General features: G+C 53.4%; 1 protein-coding gene across 2 annotated transcripts; it reads right to left on the minus strand.

Moving 5' to 3' along the window:
* Nucleotides 1–200: 200 nt before the first annotated feature.
* APLN (apelin) lies at nucleotides 201–9,651 on the minus strand. Of its 2 annotated transcripts, none has more exons than XM_019653918.1 (3): nucleotides 9,232–9,651; nucleotides 3,396–3,567; nucleotides 201–2,659 (listed from the first exon to the last, which is right to left on the minus strand). In XM_019653918.1, the coding sequence occupies exons 1-2, from the start codon at nucleotides 9,296–9,298 to the stop codon at nucleotides 3,401–3,403; spliced, it is 234 nt and encodes a 77-aa protein (XP_019509463.1). In that variant the 5' UTR covers nucleotides 9,299–9,651; the 3' UTR covers nucleotides 201–2,659; nucleotides 3,396–3,400. The 2 variants fall into 2 exon arrangements, with proteins under 2 accessions (XP_019509463.1, XP_019509462.1); XM_019653917.1 differs by having other exon boundaries at nucleotides 201–2,711; nucleotides 9,232–9,649.
* Nucleotides 9,652–12,369: the final 2,718 nt, after the last annotated feature.

Here is a 12,369-nt window from a genome sequence, read left to right on the forward strand (position 1 = left end):
CATGTACCCAATGTTCCTTTCTGTTTTGCAAGGCATTGACATTTTGACAACAAGCCTGAAGAAGTGAGACAGATGGGGCAGAGTTGTACCGAATTCCTTGCATTTTATTTTTCAGGCTATCTCATTCATCAAGCAAGTCTGCTTTGTGAAACATAAAATGATACAGACAAAATCATTACAAAATGTGTTTATTGCAGGAAACAATATTTTTCGAGAAAGGCAAACTGGCTTAAAAGTCCCGAAAGTGTTCAAATGTAGATAAAATTAGAAGACACCCACCAAGGTTATAAAACAATTTTTAGGAGATATCCCACCTTTAACCAGAATGTTCTTAAATAAATTGCTTTCTAAAAGTCCTTTAAATGACACTGCAAAAATAAAAATGAGGACACCCAAACAGATGCCAAAACACTTAAAAGTAGACTGCATTTTATCTGAACCAGTAAGTACAGAGATTCCTTTTTGAGTTTGTGGCAAATTGGTTTGTGGCAATCTGACCTGGAACTGATTTGGGATGCAGGCTTAACCACCCTACACATGCAATGTGTGGGCATGGGGACAACCACAGACCTCAGAGGACAGGAACGCCCCTCCTGAACATGACCTCCCTCCAAGAGTAAGGGCAAATTGTCAGCTTTAACTCTTTATTATAAAGACATATTTACACAGAATAATGTTTACAAACACAGTGAACACAATTATGGGAAGGGGACAATTTCTTAAAGAAAAGGGCCTTAACATCTTTGCATAAATTAGTATAAGAATCATACACACCCACTTTAAATAAGACAGCTCCCCAGCCCCCCACTGCCCTCTGCTGCCTTGTGCTGTCCCCCATTCCCCTATTCCCCATGGGGCTGGGCAGCTAATGAGGCAGGAGATGCAGAGAGGAGGAGGGGGAAGAAGGCCCAGACCCTGGTGGTGGCATCAGTGGCAGAAGAGGTTTTCTGGACACTGGCCAGCCCCCACTCTGAGCCTGAGGGCTGTGGGGGGAGGCAGGTGCCCAGCCTGGCTCCTCAGGGTGGGTCTTGAAGCAGCAGTAGCAGCAGCACCAGCAGCAACAGGGCAGTAGCATTAGCAGCAGCAGAGGTAAGGAGGACAGGTGGGCAGGCAACATCGGGGTTATTGTGAGAATGGGGGGACCCTGACTCCCCCTGTCCCCACACACACATAGGTGACCATCAGGCTCTCGTCTCCCCTTTTCTCCCGCCTGGGAGGCCTCTGAGAAAGAAGCCTGCTCAGACCTGTACTTCCCCCCATCTTTCCTTCCTTCCTCCTCTCTTTTCCTTCCTCTGTTCCTTCTTCTCCCCCTCTTTCTCCCCCAAGGGGAGGCAACTGGCAAAGAAGATCCAGCCAACATGAATGGAAGGCTATTGAGTCCAATTACTTAAGGCCACCTCTGGGTTCCTGAAAAACAGTATTGAGGTTGAAACGGTAATCTCGGTGCCTAGCTGCCCCTATGAAAATACAGGGGGTCTGGGAGTGCTGAAGAAATGCAGTCAGCAGGCCAATTAAGGGAATTTTCAGCCCAGGTTAGGGAATGGACAGCAGGGGTAGGCCAGGGAGGTGGGAGCAGCTCTTTCCCCATGCCACCCCCACCGTGGTGTAGTTCACAGCCAGCTTGTCTCTCCCCTCCCAGCCACCCCCCAGCCCCAAACCCGAGAAAAGGCACTTAATGTGTTTTCAAAAGACATCCAGAGGGAAGAGGACATCACCAAGAGGAAGGTGGGAGAACTGAGTCCTCATTCCAGCTCTGCAGTGACCCTAAGCAGGTCACTGTCCCTCTCTAGGCCTCTATTTTTGCAGGAGTTGGCATAAGGAGGCAGAGCTAAGTGATCTGCAAGGTTCCTTTTGTCTCTGAGAGTCTGTGATTCTTGGCAAAAGCTCCTCCTGCTTGGCTTTTGCTCCTGGGAGGGTATAGAGCCACCTCAGGCCCAGCACCCTCTCCTCCTGAGCTAGAGCTTGAACTGGCAGGAGAGGAGGCAGCGTAAGCTGGCGCGGGGAGTGAGTTGGGGGGAGCGTTAGAAGACATAGTTAAGGCGAGAGGAGCGACAAAGTCCTTCATGGCCCCTCTCCTTCACCTCCCCCTTAATCAGGCCAAACATGGGGATGAGGAAGAGGCCACAGAGCCGTTCCTCCTCTTCTCCAATGCTTCACCCCTTCCCTTCACCAGAACACCAACCTCCCACTCCAATGCCCCCCAAGGCACCCTGTCTGCATCCCAGTGCCCCTGGCCTCTAACTAGAGTCTCTCATTGTGCATCTCTGCTCCCTCTGGAGGCCAGCTGAAGGGTCCAACTGGCACAAAACCCTGGGATCTGCTGGAGCCCATTGAAGAAGCAAGTGTTTCCACACAGCCCCCAGGACACACCTGAGGAAGAGAGGGCCGGATGAAGGGTTGGGGTGCTAGGTGGGAAAAGTGGAGACTAGAGCAGGGGACCAGGATGGCCATCTAATGCTGGGTCTCCAAAGTCAGTCCGGGTAATGGCCAGGAAGAGGGGCTGAATGGATCCTTGGGAGAGAAAGGGAATCATGAACTAGGGGCAGGACCACACCATTCAGGGAGGTTGGTGGGTGAGGAGAGCCGGGATCATCAGCAGCTAGGACGGGTGCACGATGAGAGGCAAATGGATGTGAGGGCTCCTGAAAAGCAGACCAATCTGTGGAGTAGAGAGAATTGCAGAGGGTGGGTGCTTGAGGGCCCCTTCAGTCCTAAAGAGACAAAAATGACCAGAGAGAAGTCATTGACATACCTGGATCAAAGGAACCATTTGGGATAGGAGAGGAGATAGCCTTCATTCTGCCTCGTCCCCACAACCCTAAACCTAAATCTCCAGGCCCCTGAACTGGTGCCACCCTGTCCTGGCTATGTGGGGAAAGACAGCAGACCAGGCCTCACAGACAGGCTTCAGCTCTGCTCTCTTATCTGCCGCCTTCGATTTTTCTCTCCTTTGCATGCTCTAGGTAACTTTCCTCCAGTTCTCTGCCTGCTACCCCTCAAGGCTCTGTTCCCCCTCCCCCTCTCTGATGAATATCCACACTTCACTGCTGTAGGCATGCCCTGGGGCACCCCTCCCCTGCTCATCAAGGTCCCTCAGGACTTCTAGAACTCTCCAACTCAGTCAGCCTACTCAACCCCAGGGAGGGGGTAGCCAGCACCCACTTCCTGGGAAGCCAGGAGATTGGCCTGGAGTGCCAAGCCCCTCTTGGGGCCTCAGTCTCCTCTTGTGCAAAATGAAGGGGTGAGACAGGTGCTCTGTAAGCCCCTATGTTATGTGTGGGGCCAGGACTGCTGGGGCAGGTATCTGGCCAGTGATAAGCACAGGGTCACCCAGTTTCCAGGCTGCACTTCCCCCTCCCTTTCCACGCTGCCCACTGACCAGGAGGTTCAAGTACCTGCTTCAGAAAGGCATGGGGCCCTTATGGGAAAGGCGCGGCCGCTGGCGGCGGAATTTCCTCCGACCTCCCTGCCAGGGTCCTGGTCCATTTCTTGACCCTCTAGGCTGCACCAGGTGGCGTGTATTGCTTTCCTCCAGCCCCTTCCCGGCAGAAGGCTGCAGCAGGGGCCCTGTAGGAAGGAGAAAGTCTGTTAGCAGGAAGATGATGTGAATGGGCAGGCCATAAGCCCTTGGTAGGGGACAATCTCTCCATGAGGTGGCATTCCTCATAGCTTTTCTTTGTTTTTGTCTAATATCTTGATGAGCAATTTGAGAATTTTACACTGTCCTGGGGCAAATGGAACTCACTCCTCACATCTCGTTATTTATGAAGCTGACTTTATATCCTCTTGACAGTTCCATCATGTTTTGGGCAGGCACAAACTTGTTCTTTGTTTAGAACGTCTTTAGGGGGTGCAGTTTGGGACATTATGCCTGTACTTGGATGGGGCACAGCAGGCAATAAGCCCCCATTGCACCCTTGCAACAGATACACTTAAACATAAAACATTTAAGTGAAACGAATGCCCCCACAGCCACATACGCATCACCCAGACTCAAGTCATCCAGATGGAGTCACATATGTTTGTGTTATCCCTTTTCTTTTTTTCTTTGCTGAAGTATTTTCAAGCCAATCCGGAACATCATGCCATTGTACTCCCACGTCCTTCGCTCTGCAGATGACCCACTTTTGAGTACTGGAGACCTCATACCTCACCCCTGGCATTTTATCAGTGTTTAGGAATCTCTGGGGCTCACTTCCTCTCTGGTCTCTCTGTGAGCATGGTTGGGAGTGTCCTCTGACTCTTACGTGTGCCATATGCTGGGTTCTACTCAGCCTGCGACCATATTTAGAGGCCAATAAATATTGCATGAATGAATGAGTGAATAAATGAGCAAATGGTTACCTGAAGCAGCAAGTCTGTGCATAAGGAGGGGGCTGGGCTGCTGCGGTTGTTACATCCCCACCAGATGCCCTATCTCTGTCCATCCCCATATCATACTCCCATCCTGGGTCTGATGTAAATTCCTTCCATTTCAATCCCAGCTGACTTCTCTTCTGCTCTCTGGGGTCCTGCTCTGCCTCTGCCCACATATGGCTTACAGTAGAAGCCTTCTGACGCCAGACCAAGCCCTAGAAATAGAATTGAAGGGGTGCTGGGTGTTCCTGGGTGCGATGAGGGAGAAGGCATAGGGGCCCACTGTTGTGGAGGCTGCAGTCCAGCCAAGGGAGGCTGGAAGCAGGCAGAGGGCGGTGGTGAGATGGTGCTGGGCAAGAGGTGGACTAGCAGGGTGTCTGTGCAATGCCCAGTATGGGACTGGCAGGAACATGACTTCCAAGGCCAGTGATCAGGAAACCCAGTCTCTTTCCCCTGACACCATCAGATTCATCTTCAGCTATATCCCTGTCCCTCAAGCCACCACCCCATCCATCCAGGAATCCCCACCACTAGTCCACAGTTTCCATATAAACCCTTGTTGGCTGTTAGCCCCCAGTCATGCCCTTGGTGACTCCTCCTTTCCCTCCTCCCTGCCTCCAGCATCGTTATGCTCTGGCTCCTTCCTTGACTCCTTGGCTCTTGTGATTCCTCCTCCACTTGCACACAATCTCCAAATGTTTATCCTCCTCTTGGTCCTTAGGGCCCTCCCTACCCAGGGTCCTTGGGCCTGCTGCTCTTGGCTCAGACATGCACACCCGCAACACACACACACACACACTCACACACACTGTAGTCCTCCACCTCCTTCCCCGAGAAAAGTCACAGACCCATTACAACCCTGCTATTTACCAGTCACCCTCTCATGCTTCTGGTCAGCATAAATTAATATGACAGCTCCTTCCCTAAACCCATCACCTAATAAGAATTAAAACACAAATTAAACTTGCACTTTGGGTCTGTAGGCATGGACGGGGGCCAGGAGGCCACTTACATCTTTCATAGAGCTACCCTCTTGGTGCCATCGGCAAAGGGGCTGAGCCAGGGAGGGAAAGGAGGGAAGGACCTTCACTAACCCCCCAACCCCAGCTACTTCAGCTTCTTCTCTGTATTTTGGGGTCCCCTCAAGGCTCTCCCTGTTCACTGAGGGTGATAAAAATGATGCTGATGAGGAATCAGTACCAAATAAACACTCGGGGCAGGAAGGACTGTGCTGAGGATGTGGCCAAGCACAGGCAAGGACCCTAGGGACCGTGACAATGTAAGTGAGGCCTTGGTTCTCCCATCCCTGCTGACTACTGGGGGTAGGGTGGGCATGGGGCTATGGCACAGGCTACAGCCCCCGGGGTACAGTGGACATGGAAAAGAGAGACATGGTGCCCAGATGGTGGGGGGTACCATCTCCAAATGCTCAGCACCTAGGACTGTGAGTGTTGGTGGCAGTCAGGGAGGGAGGGCTAAGGATGAAGAGCCCTAAGAGATGGGAAGCTGAGAACCAGGGTGGGGAAAAAGGACGGTGGCTCACACTCTGGCCAGGGAAATGTCTAGACTGTAAGTCTGCAGAGAAGAACTACTCTGACCTGACTGAGCCCTCAGCCACGCCCTGGAGAGCAGCCACTCATAAGCCCCTGGCATCTTGCATCCCATGGGGTGGGGGGCTCACTGTCCTTGTAGCCAGAAGTCTGCAGCTTCTCCCGCACCCTGATGGCATCACTCACCTGTTTCCTACTTTTGATTCTGAGTCTGGTTCACCCTAAGATCAGCTGACACCTGAAACCCAGGCTTTACCATGTCCAAAGGGACTTTCAGAGGCTGTTGATTCTCATCACTGCAGATGTCCCAGCTGTACAAAAGAATCCCCTTTTGAAATGGGGGCCATCCTCAGTGCACTTAGTTTCTTCCAACTAATTTTCTACTTAAAGGGAGGTTGGGGCAATCCCCCAAAGAATACCAGCCTAGAGGGACTGTAGCCACCGCTCTCCAAAACACCATCAGCAATGAAGCTAAAGCATCTCCACACTGAGAACCACAGTCAGGGGTGAGCAGGGTTTGATTTTTAGGCAGCCTGAATTCCAAGCCTGCCAATGCACAAAGAGGTACGTGTGACTTTTCAGGAACAAGCCAGCCTCACCAGGAATGATGCACCCGTTTTTTCCTCTAGTTGTCCATCCTATCTTGTGAGTGCTTTTAAAGCCCACACAAGTGCTCTGGTGGGGACCCGGCTGGCTATGTTTCCTCCACTGTTCAGGTAGGCTGCATGTCTCCAGGATGAGGCCTCTTTCCTTTGTCTGCCCAGCACCCCACCGCAGTGCCCTGAGGGATCTTCCCATATGGGCTTTGCTGCCCTTGCATACATGCTCTGGCAGCCTGGCCCCCCACTTCACTTGGATTACTCCTCTGCCACCCCAGGAGGCCTGACTCAGGTTACATGGGTGCTTAGCACATAGGGATTGGGGATGGAGTGGTGATTCCCACTCCCTGAGCAGGATGGGTATAGTAGGCTGTCCTCACACTGTCACTGGGACTGCAGGCTTTGAGCTGGGGCTGGGAAGGGGGAGGACAAGGAGGAGAAGGAGAGAAAGAGAGGTGCTCAGACAAAGACCAAGGGACACTTGGCCGCAGCCCAGCAGCTCTCAGACTCAGAAGAGCAAAGTGTACCCCAGGTCAAGAGGCAGTGGAGGAGTACGTGTGTGCTGTGTGGGGGAGGGGGGACATTCCAAGGCAGGACAGAGTGTGTTGTGGAGGAAGCATGGTTTTCAGGCCCAAGACTTTCAATGGAGACTCTGGGTGGGAAGAGAATGCAAGTCTAGGCCAAGGGCAACATGGTTTTGGGGATCCTGTTTCTGACCCAAGACAGAAGGCAGGAGGAACAGGGCATGGGTACCTGGATCCTTGGCTGGTTGCCACCTGTACAGAGGAACCTCTGTTCTAGGAGAGGTCATGGGGTGGAGAAGAGGCAGTGGGAGCTTTGGAAGTTTCCTGTGCTAGGCTTAAGCAAAATGTGAGAGCAACAAATTTACCCAAATCAGAGTATGAAGATAGATGGCCCAACGAAGAAGGGTGAATTAAAGCAAGAAGTGGCACGTTCTAGGCCAGACATAGTGTTCCTTAACAGCATTCCCTCTCCTTGAAACCAGTTCTCCCCTTTACCAGTATTGTCCTAACAGCTGGGCCCCAAAAGGGTTCTAGTGGTGGTCAGTTGGCCTCCAGGGGAGCACCAGGTATGCAGATCAGGTAGCTCCAGCTTCCTCTGGGATGTCTTTTCTGCATCCACTCTTTCTTCCCTGAACACACCACCTTGGACTATTTGCCAGCAGTGGTGTCAGGTGGCTATCTTGTCCTGCCAACTGCACTGGATGGTAGGCTCATGGAGGGCAGACCCAGGTAATTCCTTTCATTCATATTTCTTGCTCTCTTCCTGCCCTTGCCGGTCTGACGGGAAAAAGCCTGCTCCCTTCTTACCAAAGAGGTGGCTGACCAAGCACTCAGGCCCTGAGAGGAAGACCACTGGACAGCTGGTAGAAGGCAGGTGATGCCACACCCAACCAATATACCTTTCTAAGAAGCCAGGGCCAGAGCAGTGCCAATGGACAAGAGCACAGAAAGGAGGAGACCTACAAAGAGAGAGATGGAGCCCTACCAGGCCCCTCAGAGGCGCCTAGGCTTGGGGCCATGCTCCTGCACTGGAGGGTCTGGAATCAAGTGGGGTCCTGTGTCCTTCCTCTAGGAAACCTGTTGCCCTGCCCTCTCCTCCCCTCTGCTACCACCTCCTTGTGACTCCAGCCCTGGCACTGGCGTTAGTCCACCTGGTCTTGGCTTTCCTTTCTGCAGTGCCAGGCAGGCAGCAGTGACAGCCAGATGACAGGACTGTGGCAGGTAGAGGTGGGAGCTAGCAGCCCTAGGAGCCGCTGACCCAGATGCCAGGCAGGCTGCGGCTGCGGCTGCTAAATCATGAGTGGAGATCAGGATTGGGGAGAGCAAGGGAGCACCAGTGCCAAGTATGCCAGGGTGGGGGGTGTGGTGCAGGTGGGGGCGAAAGGGCTCCCCCTCCCTGAGCTGAATGGAGGTGTCAGGTCAGGCACTCTTTCCTGGTTTAGTGTCTGGAGACAGGGGTACTAAGGAGAAACGTGCCTGTGTCTAGGGCAGAGGGGCGGCCTGAGCAAGGACATGGAAGAACAGTCTGTGGGCCTCCTGTGCAGGAGCGGAATGGACCAGACAGGACCTTGGCGTAGGTAACGGAGAAGACCAGCCTGGCCTGGCCCTGTAAGGCTTGGCCAGAAGGAGGCTGACTCTGCTCACACGCAGGCTGAAGGGAGCAACAGCTGGGCTCCCTGCGCCGCCCCCTCCGCGCTCTCCAGCCTATGCAACAAGTGTCACGTCTGAATCTTGGCACATCATCCCCGGCAGCCTGTGCCCCCGTACCGGCCAGCAGTTCCTAACCTCCAGGGGTCAAAAAACTTTCAGGCGGGAGCCTAGCCCACCGGGCTCAGGTCAGTTCCCTCTATTGATCCATGAGGGGGTGGGACATGGCCCCTGCCACCCTTCACCATGTGGGATATGGGGCGCGCGACACGGGGTGAACTCCTGTGGCCCTGAGCTCCTGGGACTGTGAGCCGCGACCAGGAGGGGCAGGGCTCCCGGCAGTTGATGCCCAAGGCCGCGGCCGCCTGGTCCCTGACCGGGGGGTCGCCCTGTCAGTTGGCTACCCGGCCTGGCCGACCCGTGGCTGCTTCTGCCCTGCGGGCGCCAGGCTCCAACAGGCGGAGAGCGCGCGAGTGGGGCCGACGGTAGGGAGTCCGGCAGCGTCAGCGGAAGAGCGGCGAGGGGAGCGCGGGCGAGCAAGAGGAGCGCACTCACCTCCACACACCGCGGTCAGCGAGAGCCACAGCAGCAGGAGCGCTAGCACGCAGAGCCGCAGATTCATGCTGCTCCTCCGGCCGCCACGCCGCGGCCCTGGCCAGGGGGCGGGGAGGTGGAGAGGCCCAGCACCCGCAGGCCAAGGAAGGCGCGAGCTGCGGTTAGTGCCGGCGGGTGGGCGCTGAGGTCGCGGGCTCCCGGGCCGCACTGCAGGCTGGCCAGCCGAATGTGCTCTCCGTCTCCACTCGCCTTCAGGCTCCCTCCCCTGCGCGGGCAGCGCCGCCAAGCTGGCCTCAGCGGCTCCAGTGGCAGCGGCGAGCTCTTTCCAAGAGGCTGGCTGCTCTACCGAGGCTCTAGCTGTCCGTGGTCCAGGCTGCCAGCGAGAATGCTCCTTGCTCACTCCAGGGGCTGCATTTTGTAGCTTGTGGCTTGGCCGCGAGCCCACTTGGTCATGTGGTCATTGGGAGGACTGGAGGGGGAGCCAGGAAGAGGGAGAGGGGCGAGCCTCCCGCACCACCCCCCTCCCGGCACGCACTCTGCGGCCCCAGCCAGGGCTGCTAGAGAGAACCTGGAGGTAGCCCACAACAAAGACTGCACCGCATCTCCAGCAACCGCAACCGCTCTCAGGACAATGCCCGCCAGGTTGGGGGCCAGAGGGTTTGGGAGACTTGAAGGATTTGAAACACAGAAAGCATTTGGGGGCGGTGGAGGGGCACACTTAACCCTTCCTCACCTGGCTTCCTTAACAGCTGTCAAGGAACCTGGGTGCTCTGGGAAGGACCGGCTCAGGCTGCCCCAACTCACCTGCAACATCTCTGAACCTCTTCTTTCCCTCCCCATCCGGAGCCACAGGGCTTGGCCAAGACCACCCCACACTGGCCCTCCTCTCTTTTCTGCAACATAAACTGGGATTGCGTTAGGGATGACTGCCCAGGCTTGTGCCTAAGACTGCTTCATTGCCCAGGGCCCCAAGGAGACACCCTCTACCTGGAATGCCCCCACCCAGCACATCTTGCCCATGAGTTCTTCACTCTTGCAGCAGCAGCACCCCAAATCCCATCTTATCCAGAAGACTTGCCAGGATAACAATATTCCAGGAGGGGCTGCCCCTGGGTTCCTCCTCGCTGTTGGGACATGCAACAGCTCCTGTGGCGTCCCCTCTCTTGTTCCCCATCATTGAGAGAGGGGGACTGTTTGCCTGACTCCAAACAGTCTAGACTGGATTCCTTATGCATGTCCTTGGGATTACCCTTTGTAAGTGGGTCCTGAAGTTGTTTGCCTTCCCAGACTAGACTGTTGGCTCCTACAGCCTGCCAGGTCCCAAGGGAAGGGACTATCTCGTTCACTAGACTGGGAAACCCCTAAGACTGGACCCTGTCTGCTCATTCTTCTGCATCTGTTCAAAGTCCCCTATATCTAATTCTGCACATAGGTGGCACTCAACACATGTTAAAAGACTAAATTGAAAGGTGTTTCCACATTTCAGCTGGCCAGGAAGTTTGCTTGAAGTGCAAGTCCAGATTTACACAAAAGATACATTAGACAGTGTGCAGTGGGTGCCATGGTATATTCAAAATAGGTTTGAGTTGTTCACACAGTCCAGTACATACACAATTTATTTATTATCAGTCTCCCTCCACCGTAATTGTCAGCTCCACAAGAAAGGGATCTCTGCCTTGTTCACAGCTGTATCCCCAAATCTAGAACAGTGCCTGGGGCATAGTGCTCCATACAGAATTCTGAATATATAAATACATCTTTCAAAACATCCCTTTTGCCTAAATCAAGGAAATAAAATAAGGTTCTTGTAAATAGTCTGTGGCCCATTAGCCACAGTCCAATAGGAGAAAGGCAGAGACGTGAAGCAGAGCACCTTTTCCTCTGTGGGGCCTAGGCTGTGAGCAGCAGGCATTAGCAGCATGAGATCATTTCCCCATGCTGTCCACCTAGAAAAAGTCTTCCAACCAGGAGGAAAAACACCTGGCCTCTAGTCCACACCTTTATCTGCTGTAGGGTCTCATGGGGATGATCATCTCCTCCCTTCCCTCTTCAGGGTAGCTGTGGGATTAAATGAGATTATGTACTTGAAGGCACTGTACGGATAGGAATAAACCCTTGTAGGATCGTTTTTAGGAACCGTGGTGCTCCAACCCCTGATTGAGTAAGCCCATGCACTCCCAAATGAACCCCCCCCCCATAACCAGGTTAACAGAATCACTCATATGTAATTGTAACATTACTAGGGGATGTATAGGTTACTTGCCAAGTAGTTAGAGCTGTGCTTTCCAATTCAGTAGATATTAACAACATTTAAAATAAAATGAGGGCCGGCCGAGTGGCGCGATGGTTAAGAGCTGGCTTGGGACGCCAGAGGGCCCCGGTTCGGATCCCACATATGAGGGCCAGTGACACTGCCCTCCACAGCTAAGATGCTGAACAACAGCTCAACCTGGAGCTGGGCTGCCGTGAGTCGCCGGCGACGGCGTAGGCTGCAGCCCCTGTGGCAGTGGGTTGCCATGGGCTACCGTGTGTAGCCAGCAGCCAGCGTGAGCGGCCAGCAGCCACCGTGAGCGGCCGTCCAGAAGCCGGCGACTGATCTGCCTCACCCAGGAAGAGTGCAATGATGGTGCCAACTTGGGCCAGTGAAGCAACATCCTCCACAACTAGACTGAAGAACAACAGGACAGCAACTTGTCTGTTCCCCTTCCCCCAATTCCCCAGCGCTGTTCCCATCCCCTCAATTCCCCAATAAAAATATTTTTAAAAATAAATTAAAAAAATAAAATAAAATGAAAAATTCATTTCCTCAGTCACACTTGCCACATTTTCATTGCACAGTAGCCACATGTGGCTAGCGGCTATGGTATTGGACAGCACAGAATAGACATTCCAATCATTGCAGAAAATTCTATCAGTGTTGATGGAATTGAGTTATAACACCTCAGTTATTCTTCCTTTTTCTATAATCCTTTCCCCACCTATCCTAGCCTTCAAAATGCACAAGGGAAAAAAATACAACTAACCAAGTGTTCAAGGCAAGCAAGTCAGTAAATAGGCATGAATTTAAAGCAAGATTTTAAGAGCTGAACATGTGAGAGAATCATGTTTTAATGTAATCTTTCTTTCCATTTAACCACT

Source organism: Hipposideros armiger, unplaced genomic scaffold (genome assembly GCF_001890085.2).
Source record: "Hipposideros armiger isolate ML-2016 unplaced genomic scaffold, ASM189008v1 scaffold_210, whole genome shotgun sequence".
NCBI classification, from domain to species: domain Eukaryota; kingdom Metazoa; phylum Chordata; class Mammalia; order Chiroptera; family Hipposideridae; genus Hipposideros; species Hipposideros armiger.